A 23,586-nucleotide genomic window follows, 5' to 3' on the forward strand; every position below is an offset into this window, starting at 1 on the left:
TTGTGCCAAATTTCAATATCTGCAAAAACACCTTTTACTTTAGCATACATAGCAACATTCATAGTAGGAATTCCAGCATCCAGAGTAAACATACGTCCAACTCTACTTCCCTTTGCAACCAACCTACACTTGTCATTGAAGTCTTCTACAAAGCAGCCCTTTGCAATAAATCTGACTTGTAGCCCTTTCTCTACCATCTGACCAACTAATACCAAGTTCTTTGTAATAGATGACACATGTAATACATCTCAAAAACTCTTTGTCTTACCATCATGCAAGAACAAGGAAACTTTTCCAATGTGTGAAATTGGGTGGCATGAATCATCACCTGTCTGCACATAACCTGCATTTTGCAAATCCTGCATCTCTCCAAACCATTCTGCATGGCTGGTCATATGATTGGATGCACCTAAATCAACATACCAAACATCATCATGTGTTCCCTTTCCTGTAAGAGCATTCAGCATATGCTGCATAACAAATAGACGTTCATTTTTGTCTTCATTCTGTCGTGAAGACGATGCATAGTTTTCTTGCTGCAACTTACCACTGCGAATATCATCTTTCTTAGCATAACATTGGGTTGCAATATGACCTATTTTGCCACAGTAGTGACACACAATACCAAAGTTATTAGAACCTCTGTTCTACCATCCACCTCTTCCTCTAAAACTCCCCCTACCTCTAGAGTTACCATGACCTCCTAAAACCTGCATATTGCCAAATTGCTCATTCAATCTGTTTTGTTGGTTATCACTACCACGTCCTGTACCACGGCCTCTTGAAGAGGACCTGCCAGGTCCCCTTCCTGAACTGGAGTAGAAAGCTTGGATCTGTTCACCACTTTTTTCAGATGTCTCACTCTACATGTTGATCTCTTCAGTGATCATAAGAGAGACCAACTCATCGAAATCTAGAAATGGCTTACTGACATATACGAAAGTTACAAAAGACTTCCAAGCCTTTTCATTGTTAAGTCCACCCAAGGTAGACGACACCAAATCATCATCATCGGGCATTGCATCAATCACTGCCAAGGTATCTACAATGCTCCTTACCTTCAGTGCATACTCATTGATAGACATCTTCCCTTTCTTCAATGTATTCAACTCTTGCTTCAGTTGAATCTTTCGTGCCTTTGTATTTATGGAAAACGTACTTTCAAGTATGGTCCAAGCTGCATATGAATTCTCTGTATTTTTAATATGTCCCAGCATACTATTGTCAATTACTGCAGACAGCCAATACATGACCATTTTTTCTTTTGCATTCCATTCCTTTCATACCTTTGTCTCTTCTGCAGTTGGGGGATCACTTACCTCCGGCTCCTTTTCTTCACCTGAAACAAACTCATAGAGGCCTTTTCCAATAAGGAAGTTCGTGACACGGAACTTCCATAAAGGGTAGTTGTTCTTGTCAAGCTTCTCAATGATGGGGTTTGCATTGTTCTCTGCCATTATCACAAAACTAATGCCAAACGGCAAGCAAATCTTCTGCAACCCTCGACCTGTAGTGTACAGCAATACACCAGACAGCCTTTTTTACTATCTGCTCAACAATACATGCAAACTGCAACCAGTTTGCAGATAAACCTTGTGTTTATTCACTGGTAAACACCTTGAACTTACAGATCTGAAATCTGTAACCTATGCACCTGTATACGGCAGACACAGCTGAAATTACAGGGTATCTCGAACTACTGTCTGCAACCTTGCGAGTCTAAAACGAGGCCTGAAATGACCTTGGATGGCCAAAATCTCAGTGGGAAAACCCTAAAGGGCTAATCTGTAGAATACATAGTGCTCTTCGCTCACACCAAATCTCATTGCAATCTGAGATTTTTGCTCTGCCCTACTTCCGGTGCCTTCACAGGCACTGTCCAAGAGAAGAAGTAGAGAATGGAAGAGCTTCTTACCCATTTCTTGGTTGCTCGGATCCTTGGCTCCTCTCCTTCACTTTAGCCTTCAAAACCAGCCTCAATCAATGGTGCAGCTCTGATACCATGTCAAGAATCGTGTGGTGGGGGGACTTGCTCAAGATGCTACGCCGAACACACACAGAATGCACAAGGAGAAGCTCACTCAAGAGACAAGAAGAGAGATGGAGACCAAAATGTTTTCTTGTTGGTTTCTTCTTCTTCTTCCACACACTTTACAATTTACACAAAGTATAGATAAGATACAACATAAAGGAAAGTGGCCTACTAAGTCAAACAATGCATAATTGACTACACTAATCCATTGGCGCTATAACTATGCTAGCTGTAAATAGGTGTAACAACCTGAATATAATAAGTAATGAGTCGGTGGCCATGTGAGAGTCATAATGACCACCGACGTGCTAAGTGTAGACATTGGACCCATCTAACTGGGCGGTCCATCATTAATGTCCTCATGTGTTGAGCTTGTCATCTCAACAGCTTGAGATGAGGGAGAGAAAGAGTGAGAGTGAGAGCTTAAGTGAGGGACTTGTGAGAGTGAGAGCTTGAATGTATGTGTGAGAGGGGAGGGGAGTGAGGGAGTGAGTGTAAGAGCTTAAGTTGGGGACTTGTGAGAGTGAGAGCTTGAATGTGTGTGTGTGAGGGGAGGGGAGTGAGGGAGTGAGTGTAAGAGCTTGAAAGATGGAGTTATTAGAGTGGAACTCATCCTATTATGTTGATTCCCTTATCTTCTTCCCCTCTTGCTTCCACATCTTGAAGGGTGTTGAAGGGTGAGAGGTAGACTTAGAGGTTGAGAGTGAGTGAGGGACCATTTGGAGAAGTTATTCTCCATTCTCTTGTCCTCCTTCCTCTTCTCTATCTTTTCCTCTCAATCTTTGGAGCTACACAAATTAGATCAAATTCAAAGTAGAGGAAGCATATTAAAGTATACCACATGAATCATAAGACCGTTATCAAACCTTTGATGGCATGCAAATTACAATGCATTAAGTTAAGTAGATGGGTTTTCTACAATTGTTTGCTTGTCTTGGTTGCATAAGTATTATGAGAGGAGAACTAGATTTGTTGGAGCTAGCATATGAGTCAACTATGTGAAAGATAATTGTGGCATGAGTGATTTGAGCTCTTGAACGAATAAGAGTCTCCATACAATATCCTATCATTGAGCTCTTATTGAGATCAACAAGTTTCTACCTCAATAGTAGCCTATTCATAATGATTCTCCATAACAAAATTTAAGCCTTGGTGATGGGGTGGGCCACCATAATTTTTTACCCTCCTCTTCCAACCATATGTTGAACTCATTGGAAAACTCTCTCCTTTAATCATTTGCAATTTTAAGAATCCACTCTAAGGCTTCTTTTTTATATTCCGATCTTGCCTTAAGCTTGACCTTAGGCATACATTTATGCATGGTCCAATATTAGAGAGGGTTATCATCACACATAGAAAAGGATGTGGGATATTTTTCCTTGATCTTACCTAGCACAATGTAGACATGTCTATGTTCATCTAGGGTGAGTTTGAATTCATTGACAATTTGGCCTACACTTTTGAACATTCCATATGTCTAACCATCTTTATAGACCTTTTCTTCAACGTGTTGCAAATAGAATAGCATTGTAACTTACCAAAAGAAACCATCAAAGAAGGCCTCCTTGCTTAGCCAAATGACATCGTGTAGGGATGAGTCACCTTTGAGGCCGGACTGCCCTTTCCAACCAAGGTTCATCTTGATTTCCTCCAATTGTTGACAAGACTTTGAGTCACTATTGACATAGGAATATTGAATTTTTCCTAAACAGGAAACAAATTATCCATAAAATATAGAAACTTGAGTGAGCAATTAGGATTTTTAGCAATATTCAACTAGTGCCTCATGATGATATCCCAAGGCTAATCATCAAAGGTAGTCTCTTAACCAATGCAAAATTTAACCTTAGAGAACTATAATCTAAACGTCTTAGAGATCAAGCATGCTATTATCTCTAGTTTTCATAACTTGTTTCCATTCCATGGCATGCCACTAATGTTACATACCATAGGTCCATATGAAGAGTTGTGTATCAATGTAGTATACATAGAGGAAACAAAAAGACAATACTTTGGCAATCACAATTTTCCCAACCAAACTAAATGGTAGGGAAGTACACTTCAAGATTTTGACCTTCATATTTTGAACGAACCATTCAAAGCATTGCCTCATGGTCACAATTGTTGGGGGTAAAGGCATCTCCGCCTAGCCGCCCGTGTATTACACTGACAGACACCGCCACTGCACACTGTAGGTGGCGGGCGCCCGTCACCGTCACTTTATTATTTATTCTTTTAATGACAGTTTGAATAAAGGAAGGCCCGGTCACACATTGTGACTGTTGGAGTTCCCATTTCTAGTCTCTCCTGTTCTTGCTCTTGCTCTCCCGCCATAGCTCTCGAGTCCAACCTTCGATCCGTCACTCCCTTTCAACTGGTATCAGAGCTTTGCTTTCCGACTCTTGATCTTGGTTCGTGGCATTCTCAGCATCCCATCGACTCCCTATTTGCATTGGGTTTCCTTCCCGACAGCCATATTCGACTCCTTCGAGCTCCCGTCACTCCCCGGCTTCCCGAGCACCTTCCCGACATTGTTGGGCACCCTCATGGCATTACATCAGAGGTATTTGATCTTTTTCTTCAAAGTTTTACTTTAGTTCTCAGGTCTCACAGGCTATAAACAAGTTGTGGGCAGCCATAGCTTACACCTCTTGGAGCTTCTTTCACCTAGATATTGCTTCCAACCTATCAAGGCTTGTTGAGGCTTGGTGTAGGCCTACTTTGGCCCTCATTTGTGCCCCCTTTGGGCCCCATTATTGACACGTGGGATAGTAGACCCCCCCAGCCAGTTCACGTTTTTTTTGCACCTGTTTCAAAATCTGGCCCAAAAAATCACTCTTTTTGTCATATCTCAGGCATTCGGAACCCGATTCAGGCAAGGTAAGAGTCTAAGTTGGGGTTTTGGCACGCTCCGGACGCAATGGTGATGTTCAATTTTCCAAATTCTGATGACTAAATCTTCTACAACAGATTTCAGGTCTGAGACAGCATGTATTTGTATGCCTATGCTTGTTTGGGCATGACTACATAACCGATTTGATGCCTATTGCATCCTGATTGATTGGAGGATTGAAGCTATATGTAATGCTATGATTTTGGCCTGATTTTGGGACTGGAAATACACAGTTTATAATAGTAAATGCATGCTGAATACTCTTGGGCTGAAGCTATCTTTCATGCTTTGGCATATGCCTATTGGTTCCGAATGTATGTCTTGGGTTATGCTATGATGTATTGATCATCGAGGGACGACTTTGAGCTTGTCATTGAATCCGGATGCTTTTGAAAGCCTGAGCTTATTTTAGCCTGCACTTATTGACATTTGTATATGCTTTGACAGTGAGGCTTCTTGGGTTTATGCACACCCGTTGCCTACGGCTTGATGCTCATGTCACGGTTGATTACCCTATGCATACGTTGAGCTTGAGTGCTCATTGAAGCTCCACCTTGGATGCATTTTGGATTATCTGGAGTAGTCTTGGATGTTACTTAGCTTGTCAGAGTTTGGATTGGGATGTATTTGATGTCTTACATGCTTATGGATGCTACATACGGATGCTCTACTGCCTACATGTTTGGGATGTACTATTGATGTATTGTCTTGGACTTATGTCGTTGGCACTGTGTCTTGCCTTGGTTTGAGTTTTTGAGCTCGTACATACAGCTTTTATGCCAGTGGGAGCATTCTTGAATGCTTATCAGACATTGAGCAGGTGGTACTTTTATGCATTGAGCCATTACATGCCATTGAGCAGTTACAAACACTTGAGACTTTGGGACTTCTTACCTTTTGGGATGATACATCATATGTCTTAGTTCAATGTATGCTTATGAGTTAAGTCTCAGTTTTGGATCTGTATCTTTGTGAACTGACACCTACTTGTGTCAAGTATTGGTAGTGGCAGAAACACTTTGCCCCATTGACTGGGGGTGTGCCTACTCACTGGCAGATATTTGTATGACATACTTGGGTGTTGGATTCATGCTTATTGACCATCATATGCTTATGCTATGTCCACATGATGCCGGCTTTGGTCTTGGCAGTATCCGATTGCCTTGGGATCCGATTTTGGTACTGTTAGCTCTCTTTTACTGAAATCTGAAATTTATTACAGCAAGCATATATGTATGGACTGACATGGATTTTTCATGTTGAAACACTCTGAAATGATGTACTTTCACTAGTACTTGGTGGGCAGCAGCTTTGGTTCCACTTTCCTTACCATTTTCCCTTGATTTTGGTGATTTTTTTATCATTTTCTGCAGAACAGCAAGTAGTTTTGAACTGTCTATAGTCTTCTAGCCTGGATTATGGCGAGTTCATCCACTGATCATGCTATTTTCAACATCACTAAGCTTGATGGTATGAACTACTCTGAGCCAAATTATTTGGCAGGTGTTGGTGCAGAAATCGCAGATAACCTTTGAGGTTAAGCGGGCATCTGCCTGCAACTATGCCAGATGAGGAATGGCTTGAGCTTGATGAGTTATGCAAGTCCACTATCGTATTGTTTCTCACAAAACAGGTTCACTATAATGTCTTTGAGGAAGAACAGAGTGCATGGCAGTTGTGGGATAAGATCAAAAATCTCTATGACAAAAAAATTCTAGCGAGTCAGATGTATTGGCTAAAGCAGCTTATGGATCTACGCATGGAGAATGTGACTATGTCTGCTCACTTGAGCCAGTTCCATGCTATACTCAAGAACTTGACTTCGCAGGACATCACTTTTGCAGAGAATGTCACTCCTCTTTTCCTGCTTGGTACTCTTAATGAGTCATGGGATGTATTCCGCACTGCATTATGTGCCTCTACTGCTACCTTGAAATTATCTTATGTTGAGAGTGCTCTTCTATAGGAAGAGGTTAACCGTAAGAATTTGGATGCCTCTCGTGTGTCTCATGCTATGACAGTTAGAGGCAGGAATGATGGATATGGAAAGCATGGCAGTGGTAGTGGCCATGGATGGGATTCTCAGAAATCTCGGTCCAAGTCTCGTGGGAAGTCACGTAGCAAATCCCCTGGCAGGAATGCAGATGTTACTTGTCACCATTGTGGGAAAAAGTGCCATATTAGGCCACAATGCCATGAATTGCGCAATGAAAGGCTCAAAGATAAGGGGAAAGACAAAGTGAAGGATAAGTCTTCTGATCGCAGCATAGTGCCTGTAAAGTCCAGTGTTAAAATTAAAGAGATCAATGTTATGCAGCCTAAGGATGTTGATGATGATCAATGTTATGCGCAGGGGTGACAGTCAATCCTGGGAGAGGGCTATGCAGTCTGAGATAGACTCCTTGCATAAGAATGACACTTGGGATTTGGTTTCCTTGCCTATGGGCAAGAAGGCTTTGCCATGCAAGTGGGTGTACAAGCTAAAAAGTACCTCTGGACATCCCAAGCCGGCATACAAGGCTAGATTGGTAGCAAAGGGTTTTAAACAGGAGCATGGTGTGGACTTTGATGAGGTCTTTTCTCCTGTGGTTAAGATGGCCACCCTGCGCTTAGTCTTGGCTTTGGTTGCTCAGCTTGACTTGGATTTATACTAGATGGATGTCAAGATGACTTTCTTACATGGGGACTTGCATGATGAGATTTATATGGAGCAGCCTAAGGGCTTTGTAGAACCTGGCAGGGAGCACCTAGTGTGCAAATTGAAGAAATGTCTTTATGGCTTGAAACAGGCACCTAGAGAGTGGTATCATAAGTTTGATGCCTTTATGCAATCACAGGGCTACAGTAGGAGTGCTATGGATCCGTGTCTTTACAAGAAAAAAGCCCGTGATGGTTCTTTATTGATTTTGGTACTCTATGTGGATGATATGCTGATAGCAGGGAAAGCTCATGTGCTAGATGCTCTTAAGGCTCAACTCAAGAAGAGCTTTGAGATGAAAGATCTGGGACAGTCCACTCACATACTTGGTATGCGCATTAGACGCATACCGACAGGCATCAGGGACTCCTCTACTTGTCACAGAGGGAGTACATTCATAAAGTCCTTGAGCGCTTCTGCATGCAGGACGTAAAGCCTATTGGTTGTCCATTGCCTTCTTATGTGAAGGTATCGCAGGCTGATTGTCCGCAGACAGAAGAGCAGAAGGCCGAGATGGCCAAGATTCCCTATGTATCCGAAGTGGGCAGTCTTATGTATGCCATGATAGCCACTCGTCCAGATATTGCCTTTACAGTTGGTGTTGTGGCACACTATATGGCTACACCTGGCAAGAAGCATTGGGATACCGTGAAGGGTATCATGAGGTACCTGAACGGCACTGCAGATATGTGCATATGCTATAGCAGTCAGGATATAGGAGTCGTGGGATACACTGACTCTAATTATGTAGGACATGTAGATAGTAGGAAGTCCACTTCTGGATATGTATTCACATATGCTGGAGGTGCTATTTCTTGGATGTCCAGGGTGCAAAAATGCACGGCCCTTTCTACTGCAGAGGCTGAGTATGTTCCAGCCCACTGAGGCTTGCAAGGAGGCCATTTGGTTGGGTCGTTTGGTTGCTGACCTTGGTATTGATGCTATCCCTACACTGCATTCAGATTCTATGAGTGCTATTCAGTTAGCCAAGAATCCGGTCTTCCATGCAAAGACGAAGCACATTAACATGAGGTATCACGTCATACGTGGGGTCGTTGAGGACAAGTCTGTTGACCTTGTCAAGATCTCGACTAACCAAAATCCTGCAAATCTGGTCACAAAAAGCCTCTCTACAGAGCGCTTTGCCTTCCTCAGGAGGTTGATGGGCGTGGGATGAGATGACGTCTTTCCTCATCCTGTTGTACATGTGTACATGTTGTACTATCTTTTTTTTCCTTTTTTTTTCTTTTCACTCCTCACTAGGGCAGATTCACCTTTAAGTGGGAGGTTGTTGGGGGTAAAGGCGCCTCCGCCTAGCCGCCCGTGTATTACTACACTGACAGTCACCGCCACTACACACTGTAGGTGGTGGGCGCCCATCACCATCACTTTATTCTTTATTCTTTTAGTGACAGATTGAATAAAGGAAGGCTCGGTCACACATTGTGACTGTTGGAGTTCCCATTTCTAGTCTCTCCCTTTCTTGCGCTTGCTCTCCCGCCATAGCTCTCGAGTCCAACCTTCGATCCGTCGCTCCCTTTCAACAACAACACCAAGGGGACACCCAATGTATCTAAAAGCCTAGTTTGCATGCATAAGTTTGAAGCCATAGTCCATTATCCATTGGGGTCCCTCCAACTTATAAATACAAGTATAATTGTAGTGTTTATTACAAAGAGAACCATGTGGCAAGTCTATCATCCTAAATATTATATACAAACAATGTTATTAAGCATTAAAATTTTGAATAACTTAACAAATTTAGAAAGAATAAGAGAAAACACACGATAGGGCCCTTTCTCTCCTATGACAAAAGCCATGGCTTGCCATCCTCTATTATGGAATCTTAATTACATAGCTATTTACATTTATATAATATGTCTAAATTCAAAGAAAATAGAAATATCGATCAAACTATAAAGTGTTATGAATTAAGAGGTTCCATATAGCTCTATGTAGTTAATGCCAAAAATTCCATATGTCGAATCATGACATTTCGATATCACCATCGCGTCTAAAATGTGTCAAAATCCCTATAACAACTTTGAAAGCTCCAAATTTCCAACTCCAATTGAGGGAGAGCCAACAAAACTAAATTTTTACCTTGTTTTCCTATTTTTTTGCATGATCTCGCTGCCTTCGCAAAGAAATCTAGGAAAGCTTGAACCATATAAAGAAAATAGCAAGACATCTCATAAAGGAAGCTTATTTTCACAAAACCATATCTTAAATCTAATACTTTAATATTATTTATACTCAAAATATTAAATTAAACAATATAATAGCATTAAAGATCAATGATCTAGTTAAAATTATCACTAAACAAGTTTAAACTTATAACACACAAATAAATTAATAATACTGTCATGTAAATACATATTATTATACATTACGCTTACTATATAGATTCACCTAAAGTTTATTCACACTCAATAATTTTTCAAAAATATTGATTTTTTAAATTATGTATTATAATCTACTCACCATAACATTAAACCAAGCTTAATGTAAACAGTGTCACATGGAGTGCTTATATGTAACAAGTCAAGATTATGCAACAAATAGATAATGAGAATCTAGAAATAAATAAATCTAAATCATCTTATTATTATAGTATTTTCTATGAAATATATTGTGCGATCCCATAGTATAAGTTGATCCCTATCACATTCTTAGCCTTATAAAAAACTCATAGTATGATAAGTAGAGTCCATTTTTCCACAACATACTCTCCTATTAAGAAGAAATTGTCCTTAGTCGTATATACTACTACTGAAAGAAACATGAATTAGCATAAGTACTCAAACAAAAATTATTACAAATTTAAGATGCTCATGGAAAAAGCATAAATAACTCAAGTACTCTGTCACCCACATACTACATACTCTAATGTCCCATACCATATCACTAGAATATGGAATATGTGCTATATTCTGATAAATCAGAATATTATTGATAACGAAGCTTAATAAAATTCAACTTTAACATATTAGTGATGCCTCATGTGACAAATCTACACGTTCAAACTTCATAATAGGTGTGGGTGATTAGCCACACACTAATGTTCCCTCATATAATGAATATGTACCACAAATCATTCGTGGTACCTCATGCGGTGAATCCACATAGAGAAACATATCGATGTTACCTCATGTGGTGAATCTGCATCATGAACTGGTGATGTTGCCTCATGTGGCAAATCTACATCACTATTTACCAATACATTCTCATGTGGGGTGAATTGATACTGGGGTTACCAATGGACAGAGAAAATACTTGAAGAGATATAAAATCATCATATCTATATTCTAACTCAAGTTAAAATTTAAAATACAGTTGCCTGACATAAATAGGTTGCAACAAACTTTTGTGCAGATGTACAAAATTAGACTAAGATATTGGCTTTAGCTAAAATTAACTTAAAGCCTATGTGCATTTAGTCAAAACTATCTCAATACAAGTTATAGTTCATTCTATAAGCTACAACTTTTCTTTTTATAGTACATCTAAATTCTAAATAAATAAAAAGTTATTTTGAGGAGAAATTAGATCATTATATAGGTTTAAGCTGAAACTTTTGGCTAAGTTTGGGTCAATCTAAAGGTCTACTTTAGAGGCAAATAACTTTCTAAATATTCAAATTTAGTTCAATATATAAGTAGAGAATTGTTAATTTTTTAAAAAATCTATAAATCTTCTCCTATTAATGACCTTCTAATTTAGCAGGTAAGAGTGAGAAAATAGAGCCCAAAGTTTACACCAAAACATAAATTTTTGTTATTGTTGTGAAATATGGGTATAGAGTTATTTTAGGATTGAAATATCTCACAAAATATTCAAAATTTGAAAAACGTACATCCAACAAGAGTTATAGATCTTCTTAATATCTAAAACTTTTGTTTTTACATCATCCTCATATTTGAAACAAAAAGAAAGTCACGTACTTTAATATTATTTATATTAAAATATTAAATTTCAATGAGTTAGTCAAAATTATCACTAAAAAAGTTTAAACTTGTAATTCATAAATAAATTAATAATATTACTATATAAATACATATTATTATACATTATACTTACTATATAGATTCACCTAAAGATTATTCATACTCAATAACTCTTCAAAAATATTAATTTTTAAATTTTTCCTAATAATATATTCACCACAACACTAAATATATTAGTCCCCTGCCATCTATTTACCAAGCACAATGTGACTAGTGTCACACACAGTACTCACGTGTAACAAGTCATGATTATGTGGCAAATAGACAATGAGAATTTAAAAATAAATAAATGTAAAATTATCTTATTATTATAGTGTTTTTAATAATATCTTTTGTCTGACCCCATGATATAAGTTGATCTCTATCACATTCTTAGCCTTATAACCTACAAAAAACCCACAAAATGACAAGTCTATTTTCTATAGTAATGTTACTAGACAATTGACTTAGACATCATAGTAAATTTAGCATATGGACACATTTGAGTCTCAATAAAGCTCCTATCCACTTTCTTGGCATTATAGTTATTATCAGTTTTAAAAATTTTAAGGGAGAATACTTGCCATCTAGGAGTCTAATTGATTTGATAGTCCCCCTTGTTTAGTCACCATCTTATTCAGTAATCAAGGCAAATACAAGGAGGGCTATAGGACAACCTTATAAAATGGATCTTTTGAGTTGGAAGGGCTTAGAGAGAGTACCATTGATTGCAACCCTAGCAAAAGTATAATTGAACGAGGCATTTATCATTCTATAGAAGCCCATGCCAAAACCCAAATGCACCAGTACTGTTAAGATGAAATTCCATCAAATCCAATCACTAGCCTTATCCAGATCCATCTTGAGGCAAATTGTTTCATTGCCACTACTAATCATATTATTCATGATGAATCCCAAGTTAACTACATGATAAATCTTTTTTTCATTGGCAAACCCATAGTATCAAGAGTGGAGTGACTAGAGAAAGTACATATTTGATTGAATGCCAAAGATTTAGAAAATGTTTTGTAGGATAATTTAAAGGCCTCTAGGATTTAGGCCTCACTCTCTTTTGAGCATTGTCAAAGGCCTCTAGCATTTGAATCTCACTCTTCTTTGAGTTTTACGCATCACTTCATGAGGCCTTCATTAATATAAGTACTAATCTCTCCCATTATTCTACTATTTCTTAGAATATCATGAAGGTCCTTTTGACGTACCTCCAAGATGACCAAATTGATTTCTACTTGAAACCCCCTAATACCAAGTGATTTGCCTTTTTCCTTGGACTTCAAAACAAATAGCAAATCATCAGTTAAGAAGGGGAGATCTAGTAATATCATTACCTTAGGAGGTACTTTATCACTCTCAATATCAAGGAATTCTACAACACATCTTTCCCACTATAATAAGGATTTTGACTCTCAAGCATATCAAAGATGGCAAGTGTTTCCAAAATACAAAGGCAATGTCCCAATCATTAGAAACATTGCATCCATCGTCATCCAGAACAAAGGAAATTGTCTCCTTTGATTTTCTGACTTTCAAGGCATAAAGTGAAAATGATTTGGTGCAAGAGCTATTGAATCCTAGTATCCTTTTAGCTAGATTCTTCACTTTCAATGTGATAATGTTCTTCCCTCTCAATAAAATCTTCAACATTTTATAGTAAGAAAAGCAAAATTTCATGCACAAGATGTATAGCGAGATAATAAAGAACAATAGCTCAAAATCTTGCACCTAGAGAGAATTCCCTTCTCTAAACCTTAACTTTAATACATTCGTATCACGTACAACCTACATATGATTGTCAACAACAACTAAGATCAACAATACCTTAAGTAGCAACACACCACCACCTTTGAACGTCCTCTAGATATGTGCTATCCTACAAAAATGATAGATTTAACTTGAAAGGGGGAGGACATCCATTAGAACTTGTGTAACAAACAATCTAGTCCACTATCATGATAGGAAGATGATCAGAAGGACAGTACCATGCTAGGAAGATGATCAAAAGACCAAAATCCTGAAAGTACACGAGATTTCCCCTCAACATGAATCCACCAAGCTCCACATATTGCATAGATTCGATCCAAGCATCGCACCATGTCAAAGCAAAATGACAATTATGCTAAGAGAAGGAGATTTCATCATTAGGCATTAGCAAGGCCAAATCTTACAAGCACATCTCCCCCACAAGTACTGCCATGTGAGCTATCCCCTTCTTTTACTATCATATTCCAATCTCCCAACAAGAAGGATGATAGGTATGCGAGTTTCTCTTCCAAGGTCTTCCAAAAAAGGACTCTTTGCACGCGCATTTGACCCACAAACTGGGTAGTACATTTACTCCCTTGCCTTCCACTTGCAATTGCATTGCCACTACACACCCTATTCCCTCTACCCATAGTCTAACAAACTTAAAGCATTCTATCACCACCAATGGGGTACCACCCTTACCTCTCTCATTGAAACCAAAAACGATTTCAAAGCTTCACAATCTTCCATCCCTAGCTTAATCCCCTACACAATTACCATGTCTAGTTCGCATCTGCTTAGAATAGCATCTGGTGATTGTTTCTTATCATGGGAACACATCCCATGGACATTCTAGGACATGCATGAAACCTTCCTTGTTGGCCTAGTCATTCTTATTATAGTAGGTATCAAAGTAGTCCTCATCTTACATGTTATGAAAGAGTGCAAATACATCCCTATCCACCAAAAGCTTACGAGTCAATTTTTCAAGGGATGTCTTTTGCTTGTTTGAGGTTTGTGGAGTAGCAAGTTGCTTTACCTTTCCTAGAAGCCTAAAGATTCTCCTTCACTTCATCCTTGTGGCTAGTGACCACACCAACGTGTGGGGCTTCTTGATTTGTTGATGTTGCTTAGGTTGTATGCTAAGGCCTTTCGTCAGGATGCATGTCATATGAGGCCTTAGGAACATACAAAACCTTACTAACGGATTTTGCAATAGCAAAATCTTCTCCTTCAAGCCAATTAGGGAGGGACATGAAAGAAACCCAAATAGGACATTCATGGTTAAGGACTTTGTCAAGAGTGCAACCATGTGGCCATGGAAGTCTGTACAAAGAGTTGCCCCTTGTCGCCAATAGTGCAACCATGCACACAACCCTTTTTTGTAGCAAAAGCAAGCAAGGGAAAATAAAGCCCCCTTCTCCATGAATGTGAATTGGTGAAGGGTAGCTCGAGTTCATAGGTGAGAGAAAACCATTTCTCATTGGGCACCTTAGACAAGAAGTAGAAGGAACACCCCCACCATGGAGGACAAGGCATATCTCTGCTTGAGCCGGGGTAGTGAAAATGTTGTGTGTGGAGCTCTAAGTATCTTTATTGCTTCACCTGCGAAGTCGACCTTGATCCTAGCACGAAAGCTACCAAGATCATCACACAAAGCCTTCTCCATTTCACGCATATAGCATTGCTCGCTGTGAACAAGGCATTCGAGCTCCATGCCGTCTACTTTCTGCACCATCTGTGTTAGCAGGACCTCGTGTACCCGCTTCTGTTGTGGGCCCTTTCGACCAGTAAAGAGATCCCAGCGCACACCCAACAGTCTTCATGTCTTCCATGCCCACCTTCTGCTCCCGCTCTCTCTACAATCACTCGTCCTATGAGCTTTCTTATCGCTTTCTTATTGAACATCAACCTTGGACATCATGTTTGAAACCTTGTGGTGCCTCACTTGACCAAGAAATATGTGTTTGAGGGTGCCTTTGATAACAACTTTAGTCTTATTAGATTGAAGCCTATGCTATGCACATATACTTTTGACAAGGGCCCACCACATTGGAGTGACCTGTGGGATCTTGACACCCTCATTTACTCACCAAATGTTACTGTGTTACTTAGTAAGAGAAATCTTCATTGCAATGGATGTACCAAATTAGTTGAAACATCTCAAAAGCTTCATTAAATTATACCATCTAACCTACCCAGCATACAAGATGGCTTCCAAAAAGACTTAGCTATTCATTTGGATAATAGACTGTCAAGAGACATCAGGTCTCATCCTTTCAAAAATCCTCTTATTTCTAGCTTCCCAAATTGCTTGTAGGGCCATAATGAGGATTATGTTGAGACCCATCTTCCTTATTTCATCTTGATCATCCAAAATGCTAAAAAATACAAGACTGCGCATAGTGAAGATTCATGCCCCTACTGCATAGATCTCCTAGAACGGCTTCTCAAAGCAACACTGCTATGCAACCATCCACATTAAATATCTCGCAAATCCTTGAACCGACAACTGCATTCCCCATCTAATGGGCCTCTTTCCATAAGCTTTTCTCCTATACAAAAAGCTCCCATAATAATTTAGGCACACCCATGAGTACATATACAAGAGCTTCCACATTAGTAATAAGGAAAGTAACTGGCTGAAAATAATAATGCAAAAAATAAAAAAACAAAGCAATCAGTCCTCCTCACCTACCCTGAGGATTGTGAATCCAATCAACTATTTATTGTCAGTAGGGTTTAGGGTTCAGTGTTCAGGACTTGAGAAAGCAAACTTTGCAACAATTTTTGAAAGTCTGGGATTACTAGAGAAAGTTCCTAATGGACAAGAGTGAATTCAAGGACAAGGGTGGAAACATGGAAATGAGGGGCAGTAAACTTATGGAAGTCCACTGCCTCAAGGAGGCACATTTTGATCTTGTGAAATGCACCATGAACTGTGTGCCTTGTGTAAGAATTAAAAAGAAACAATTGATCACCTCTTTTGGGAATGTCAAGGGGTTAAACTTCAACTGGTGGATACCCAAAGTATAAAATCTACTCAAAGATAGCCCCGTTTGGGGTTGCAGACGCTGATAAATGCTGAGAGGATGTCTTGTTAATCCTCGAAAGCATTAGGAAGAAAAGGAATGTCTATAAGCTACCATTAAGGGTTTCAGTAAGATGACTAATTTGTAACCGTGCTTTGAGAAATTCAAGTTGCATCTTCAGTGATACTCTTAATATTATCTTTAAATACAAGTTCCATTCTTCAACACAGACGCCAGAGCACAGATTCCGAAAATATAGCTGAAACAAATGAGATACTTTACACCTCTTGTGCCTTGTGAAGATCATTAACCAAGAAACAAATCAATCGGACATGGAGGCCTGGAACTTAGACACATGCATTAATGTGTTGATTTAAATCCAATCTCTACCTTGAGAAGCCCTCATCAAGAGGGAAACAATGGTACGCAAACAATGATCTGAATCTAACAGTTTCAAAGTGCCACAGTCTGACTCAATGCAATATTACAAAGTCCTCATAGTAGGCACTTTGACAGGGAATTTGTCTATAAAACTGAACCATGGATTGCCCTCTTCCTTGGGCTTTACGGCTCTCAGGGCCCTCCATACTGCACTGTTGCACTTGAAGCCAGAGCCAAATGCTATCTGCCAAAGCCTATCTCCTCTTCTCACCCTTCCTTTGGCTTCAGTGTATGCTAGCTCGTACCAAAGTGAGCTGCTGGATGTGTTACCGAACCTGTACAATGTCATCCTTGATGGCTCCATGTGCCACTCTGATAGGTCCAAATTCTTCTCTAGTTCATCCAGCACAGCCCTCCCCCCTGCATGTATGCAGAAGTGTTCAAAAGCAAGTTTGAAATCAGGGATGTATGGCTTCATCTTGGTTCGACCTATCCGCTTCATCAGCAAGCTCACAAAGAAGAGGATCTGCTCCGACAGAGGTAGCACAAGAGGGCCTAAAGTTGTTATGTTTGTCTTCAGGGCATCCCCAGCAATTGCCATAAGGTCTTTCGAGAGTGAGACCCCTATCTTCATGTTGTCATCTTCCCGTTGGAATACGCAGCCAAATGACTTGTCATCTGCCCCCTTGTGAGTCCTAACAGTATGCACCAGTTCATACTTGGACTGTCTGTGTAGGGAGCGCTTGTTTGAGAGCAGAATAGCAGCTCCTCCCATCCTGAATATGCAATTTGAGACAAGCATAGACCTATCATTTCCCCAATACCAATTCAGGGTGATGTTTTCCATGCTCACAACCAAGGCATTGGTGTTTTTGTGCACAAGAAGAAGATTTTTAGCAAGGTCAATGGAAATGATGCCTGCACTGCAGCCCATGCCACCCAAATTGATGCTTTTGATGCTCCCTCTCATCTTGTAGTGGTTCACGATCATGGATGACAGGGATGGAGTTGGCACAAAGAGACTGCAATTGACCACCAGAATGCCCACGTCTCTCGGATGAATCCTTGTTTTGGCAAACAGGTCATCCAAGGCACCAAACATGACCCTTTCGGCCTCTTTTCTTGCCTCTGCCACGCATGGGTTGGGGGGCAGGCTGATGACGGCGGGGGGCAGGTAGGTCTCGTCGCTGAGGCCGGAGCGCTCGCAGATTTTCTGCTGGAATTCAAGGTTCTTGTCGTTGAAGACGCCCATGGCGCGGGAGCAGGTCATGAAACGCGAGTTGCTGCACATGTCCTCGTCCAGGGGCTTGTAGCAGGAGAAGTCCACCAAGTAGACAGGGAAGGGCCTGGACATGAAGTAGAGGGTGAGGCCAAGGACCATGGCGGTGAAGCAGCAGGTGACGTTGAGCAGGTTGTACTGGAGCTGGTCCCAGAGGAGGGCCCATCTGCCGACGTAGCGGAGGCGGCCCATCTCGGCGACGAAGATGGCGGCGAGCGGGATGAGCAGGAGGTAGATGGCGTGCTGGACGAGGGAGCGGTAGCCAAGCTTGACATACTTGAGCTTGACGGACCGCAGGAAGTCGGGCAGGGCAGGCCTCATGATCTCTCTCTCTCTCTCTCTCTCTCTCTCTCTCTCTCTTTTGAGCAGTGCCCAAGTGATCGTTCGTCCCTGCCTTCCTCCCTCTCTCTCTCTCTCTCTCTCTCTCTCTCGTTTGAGCAGTGCCCAAGTGATCGTTCGTCCCTGCCTTCCACCCTCCCTCCCTCTCTCTCTCTCTCTCTCTCTCCTTTGAGCAGTGCCCAACAAGGGATTTTGTGCTGGCGATGGCGCGACACAAAGCTTAGATCTGATGAGACTTATTTAAATCCTCAGAGATTGAGCTCGCTGTAGACGATAGGAACCGAGAAAAGCCCCGTACAGAGAACAGAGCAATGTATAATGCGAGAGAGGGTTTTCAAGTCCCTTGTACTGGCCTTTAGGTAGCCTCTTTTTAATGAAGTATGGATCTCATCAAGGCATGCCAGCTCCCACATGGAGGGCCCTTACCGCTGTTAGGGCCACCTAAGAGCGCCTTCATGTGCAGGCAGCCTTGCACATTAGAAGGTATCTCACCACATTCTTGTGTTTCATTCATATTGCCTTTGTGCAAACTTCTTGAACATGTAAGCTCAACTCCCTCCTGAACACCATCTACACAACTTGACGCCAAATGTTGCTCTTAGCTTAGCAAGGTCAGTCAATCAATCACAACAACTTCACGTACACAAAGAAAAACATAACAAACCAAGCCAATAGGGTCATGGTGTAGTGGATCAAGTGTGGGTTGAGTTTCGAAGTGCGTGAGTTCAATCCCTGTAGCTCCCATCGCCTGAGACCAGAATCTAGGCATGGGAGTGCCTAGCTACAAATCTATTCGTGTCCAAAATATAACAAACCAAGCGTTAGCCTATGCCGATGTCTTAGTATTAATGGCTAATGTTGGAGTCCCCTTCATCAACAAGACAAGTCTCAAATGAAGTAGCTAGCCTATGCCAATGTCTTAGTACTAATGGCTAATGTTGGAGTCCCCTTCATCAATAAGACAAGTCTCGGATGAAGTAGCTAAATATTTTTGCCTTCAACATTTTCCCATTTCCATTCAAGTCTGAATTTGTGGGAGCAAGGCAGACCTAGCAAAACGTGCACATTTACCTTAAATATAATAGAGCAATTATATAACATATGAAAACAAATAATTTGGCCACATTCAGAGGGTCCAAGGGGCCATGAGGACCAAGTAAAAATTGAGCATATCGACTATCTAACAATTTGAAGTAAGTATACTCCCAAAAAATAATTCAATGTGCCAAATTTTGAGGTTGAATGCACTCCTAAAGGCATTTGTGCTTTGGTTTCTAAAGGAATGGCATCTATATGTAGAACATTCTCAACATGTGGTAAAATAATGTACATTGTGGTCATTATATGTAGAATGTTGTGAAGTATATGTAGAACTTTCTGAAAGGGTGGTAACGCCCAACACGTCCCAATTGAAAGCCACCCAAATCAACATGTTGAATTATTAGCGATGTCTCAAATAGCTTGTGGAGTACAATTTTAAGACCACCACCAACTTATATGCATGATGTGACTCCAAGAGAGTACAAACTTAAATGCCCTCTACCTAAATCTTCCTAAAATATTAATGATTTTAAAGTTGCATGACAATACACAATGGAAATTTTTGGACATCGTGGTCGAATAGTTAGGATGCAATATCATGATGTTGTTACATGACCATGAGCCATCCAAAATTTTGACATCTTACTAACAAATCAAACCTCTTTTGATTCCCCATATTTTCCATGACTCCTTGTTCATGTTGTCCCTATCTCCTAGTGAGCATGAGGCCTATTATGCATCTATGGATGCATGAAGTCTCATAATAACACAATACTCATGAAGTCTTTGAGGAAGGTAGGACAATCATAGAGGATTGCCTACAAACTCTTAGCCAAGTGCTAAACTTTCTATTCAGGCTTTGTAAATATTCTTTTGTTTACCATCAATAAAAATATGAGGTTGCATGTATTAAAAAATCATGATTTAATCAATCAACTAAAGTATTGATTTCATGGCACAATGATTTTTCTACCAACTCTTGAGTTTACAAAGCTGGTGTTATAGGTTTGGATTACAATTTTACTTACATCATGCTAACATTTACAATCTAAGAAACTTATGACAACTATTACCACTAATGAATCAACTTAACCTTATTCTTTAAAGTTCATGGTTATGTTTCAGTCTTATTGAATAAGGTATTTCTAATTCTCTTCACATTCCTGAGTGTGTGCATATGTTGTGTACACCATGTCTATAACATATGTATATCCATTTATGTGTGTGTGTGTGTGTGTGCGCGCGTGTTGCGTGTTGTGTGTGCGTGGGCATGGGTGTGGGTGTGCGTGTGCGTGTGCGTGTGCGTGCGCGTGCGTGTGCGTGTGCGTGTGCGTGTGCGTGTGTGCGTGTGTGCGTGTGTGCGTGCGTGCGTGCGTGTGTGTGTGTGTGTGTGTGTGTGTGTGTGTGTGTGTGTGTGTGTGTGCACGCACGTGCGTGCGTGCATGCGTGTGTGTGTGTGTGTAAATGGACTTATATGTGTGATATGTGTGCATGCATGCATGTATACATAAATCCATATGCACATCTATATATGCACAAATAGGCATATGTATATACATATGTTTTATGTATGGAGTTTGTATATGTATATCTTTGTTCATACATATGTACACATACCCACATGCTTAGGTGCATATTTACGATGTGCAAGTCAAATGCATGTAGATATATTTGTTTGATGTATGTTGCATAAGGCACACTAGTGTTCCTTTGAATCTTTTCACTTGATCTAAATAACACACTACTCTAAATGTGTAAATGTTCTTCTTATATGCCTTTTCTTCATTTTATATGATAATATACATTTTATACATGCACACACATGTGCACACATGCACACATACATCAATGCATGCCAAGCATGTTACTGGGCTTATGCGGTGGATTTAAGTGTTTGCTTAGGGTGAGTGTCTAGTTACATGTAAATGAATGTACATAGGAGGATGGTTTTTGTTATTAGTTATGTAGTTTAAGTTTTATTACCATAAATTTATGTAGATGTGCATATACTTGTTGAAGATATGTGGGTAAGTAGACTTATGCTCAAGTATTCTTGTAGGGGTGTGTGTGTCTAGGTAGACATGTGGAAATCTACATGAGGTGTTTCTATGTGTAGGTGTTTATATTTAGTGGTTAGATTTAGAGGGCAAGAGCAAGTTCCCAACCATGCATAAGAGGTATTTCAATGCCATCATGTTTTCTCTCAAAACAATTCATTGCCATTTGAGTGGTTATCTTGCTAGGTGTTGGTAGCCATAAAGTGGCAATTGGCAATGGCCTACAGTGCCAAAATGCATAGCTAGTTAGCCAGCATGTCTACCCAAAAGGTTGTTGAGAGGTTGTTAGTAGAGTTTATGAGGCTTAGATCTTCCAACGCCAAGGGGTCTACCTAAACTCAACATGGGTGAATCATTCGAAATCAAGTGCTATGTATCTAGGAGATAATTCTCTCAATACCACATATGAAAATGTAGATGCAAGCCAAATGACATATGTACTGAAACAAGTAAACTTATAAATTAGTCAAAGTGGATGTGCATAAACAACTCTTTCATGATTTCACTCTAGCATATTGCTTTATTGCTAAGGTAGCACTGAAATAACATGTGCCACTGCCCTCTTTAAGACTTAAATCACATGCATCCTATATGCTAGAATATACAACAAAACAAAATTCGAATAATACTTAACTCCCACAATCCCCTTTCCCCTATTATTTAATATTTTGCATTCAATGGGTAGGTTAAATGAGTATTTTATGTATATTTCTTTATTTCTTTATGTAGAAAGTGATAAACATGTACTTTGACATGCAAACGGTGGGTAAACTGAGGCCTATCCTCATGCTTTACCTTCCTTATACTTGCACAAATATATTTCTAATTTTTTATAGTTTTTCGAATACAAAAACTATTTTTTCTCTATTTTCTTTGGCTTAAAACCACATTTTTAAAGTATTTTTTCTTAAATTTTTATATAAAATGATGTATTTTCTTATTTTATGAGTCAAGAAATTAATTCACACTTTGATCCATCTTCACATTTAGTTTTATTCCATATGAATATAATTTGATTACCCGAAACCAAGAAAACATCAATTTTTCACTTAAAACACACATTTTGGGTTTTCAAAAATTAATAATTCACATGCACAAACACATGTTCTATATTTTATGACTCACAACCCTCAAACATATCACAACCAAGTATCAAACAAATTTTCATCACATATGAACAAGATTTGCACCATGAATTATTAAAAAGAGTTTGTATTTCTATTAAAAAGAGACTTACCACCATTTCTCAGGTTTGGGGTCTCAAGAATTGATTTTTGGATATCAACTGGGCATGTCACTAGTTCTCCAAACAACATTGTTCGTCACTCCTTAGTGTCGGCATGATCCCATATCAATCTAGTTCAAGCCAGACAACTGATCTTCATCCTGATCTTCTCCAAAGAATACCCGCATGAACAACCCATTGGAGGAGAGAGGGATGAGAGAAAAATATTGAATTTGGATCTTCACGATTAGATCGCCATTTTCAAAGCTGTATGATTGGTAAAATGGAGCGAGAAAATGGAGAAGTAGGCTAATATCTTCAGATTATATGGTTGCTCTTATGTTCCATAGCCTCCCCCCACACAAATTGACGTCATATCAAAATGGCACCTTTATCCTTTTGTTTCATGCAAAACCCCCTCCCCTCCCCCCCCCCCCCCCTTTCTACCCCCTCCCACATTCAAACAATTTTGGGGCTAAGGCCCCCAAGGGACACAACTCTTCATAATTAAAGTCTCTTTTACATTGCCACTTGACATTCCATGCTCGACCTTTGGCTATTTCGGCTTCTGACATTTGATTTGAAGTCTGTAAATTTCTACCTAACCATCTCAGAGTCCTGCACTACTGGAACTTGTTTCATCTCATTTTGGAATAAAAAAACTTAATAAGAATTTGAGACCACTGCAAGATCTGTCATTCGAAGTGATTTTAAATTCCATCTTCTACGGCCACTTAAAATTGTTAGATCCACACCTACTACTTCTATCGAGCTTTAATTTTTGCTTCAAATTAATGGCATTTGGCACATTTCCAACTTTTTCAGGTTGTAAAATCTTGCTCTCATTGGCATGATCACAAGA

General features: G+C 39.8%; 1 protein-coding gene across 1 annotated transcript; it reads right to left on the minus strand.

The window, feature by feature from the left end:
• Positions 1 to 16,633: 16,633 nt before the first annotated feature.
• On the minus strand, positions 16,634 to 18,727 carry LOC148037254 (3-ketoacyl-CoA synthase 11-like). The gene has a single exon (XM_087676180.1). The coding sequence runs from the start codon at positions 18,381 to 18,383 to the stop codon at positions 16,887 to 16,889; it is 1,497 nt and encodes a 498-aa protein (XP_087532306.1). The 5' UTR covers positions 18,384 to 18,727; the 3' UTR covers positions 16,634 to 16,886.
• Between the last annotated feature and the right edge of the window lie 4,859 nt (positions 18,728 to 23,586).

The sequence above is a fragment of the Lygodium microphyllum genome, chromosome 4, assembly GCF_053477565.2.
Source record: "Lygodium microphyllum isolate KBCC chromosome 4, Lygodium_microphyllum_v1.1.10, whole genome shotgun sequence".
Taxonomy (NCBI): Eukaryota; Viridiplantae; Streptophyta; class Polypodiopsida; order Schizaeales; family Lygodiaceae; genus Lygodium; species Lygodium microphyllum.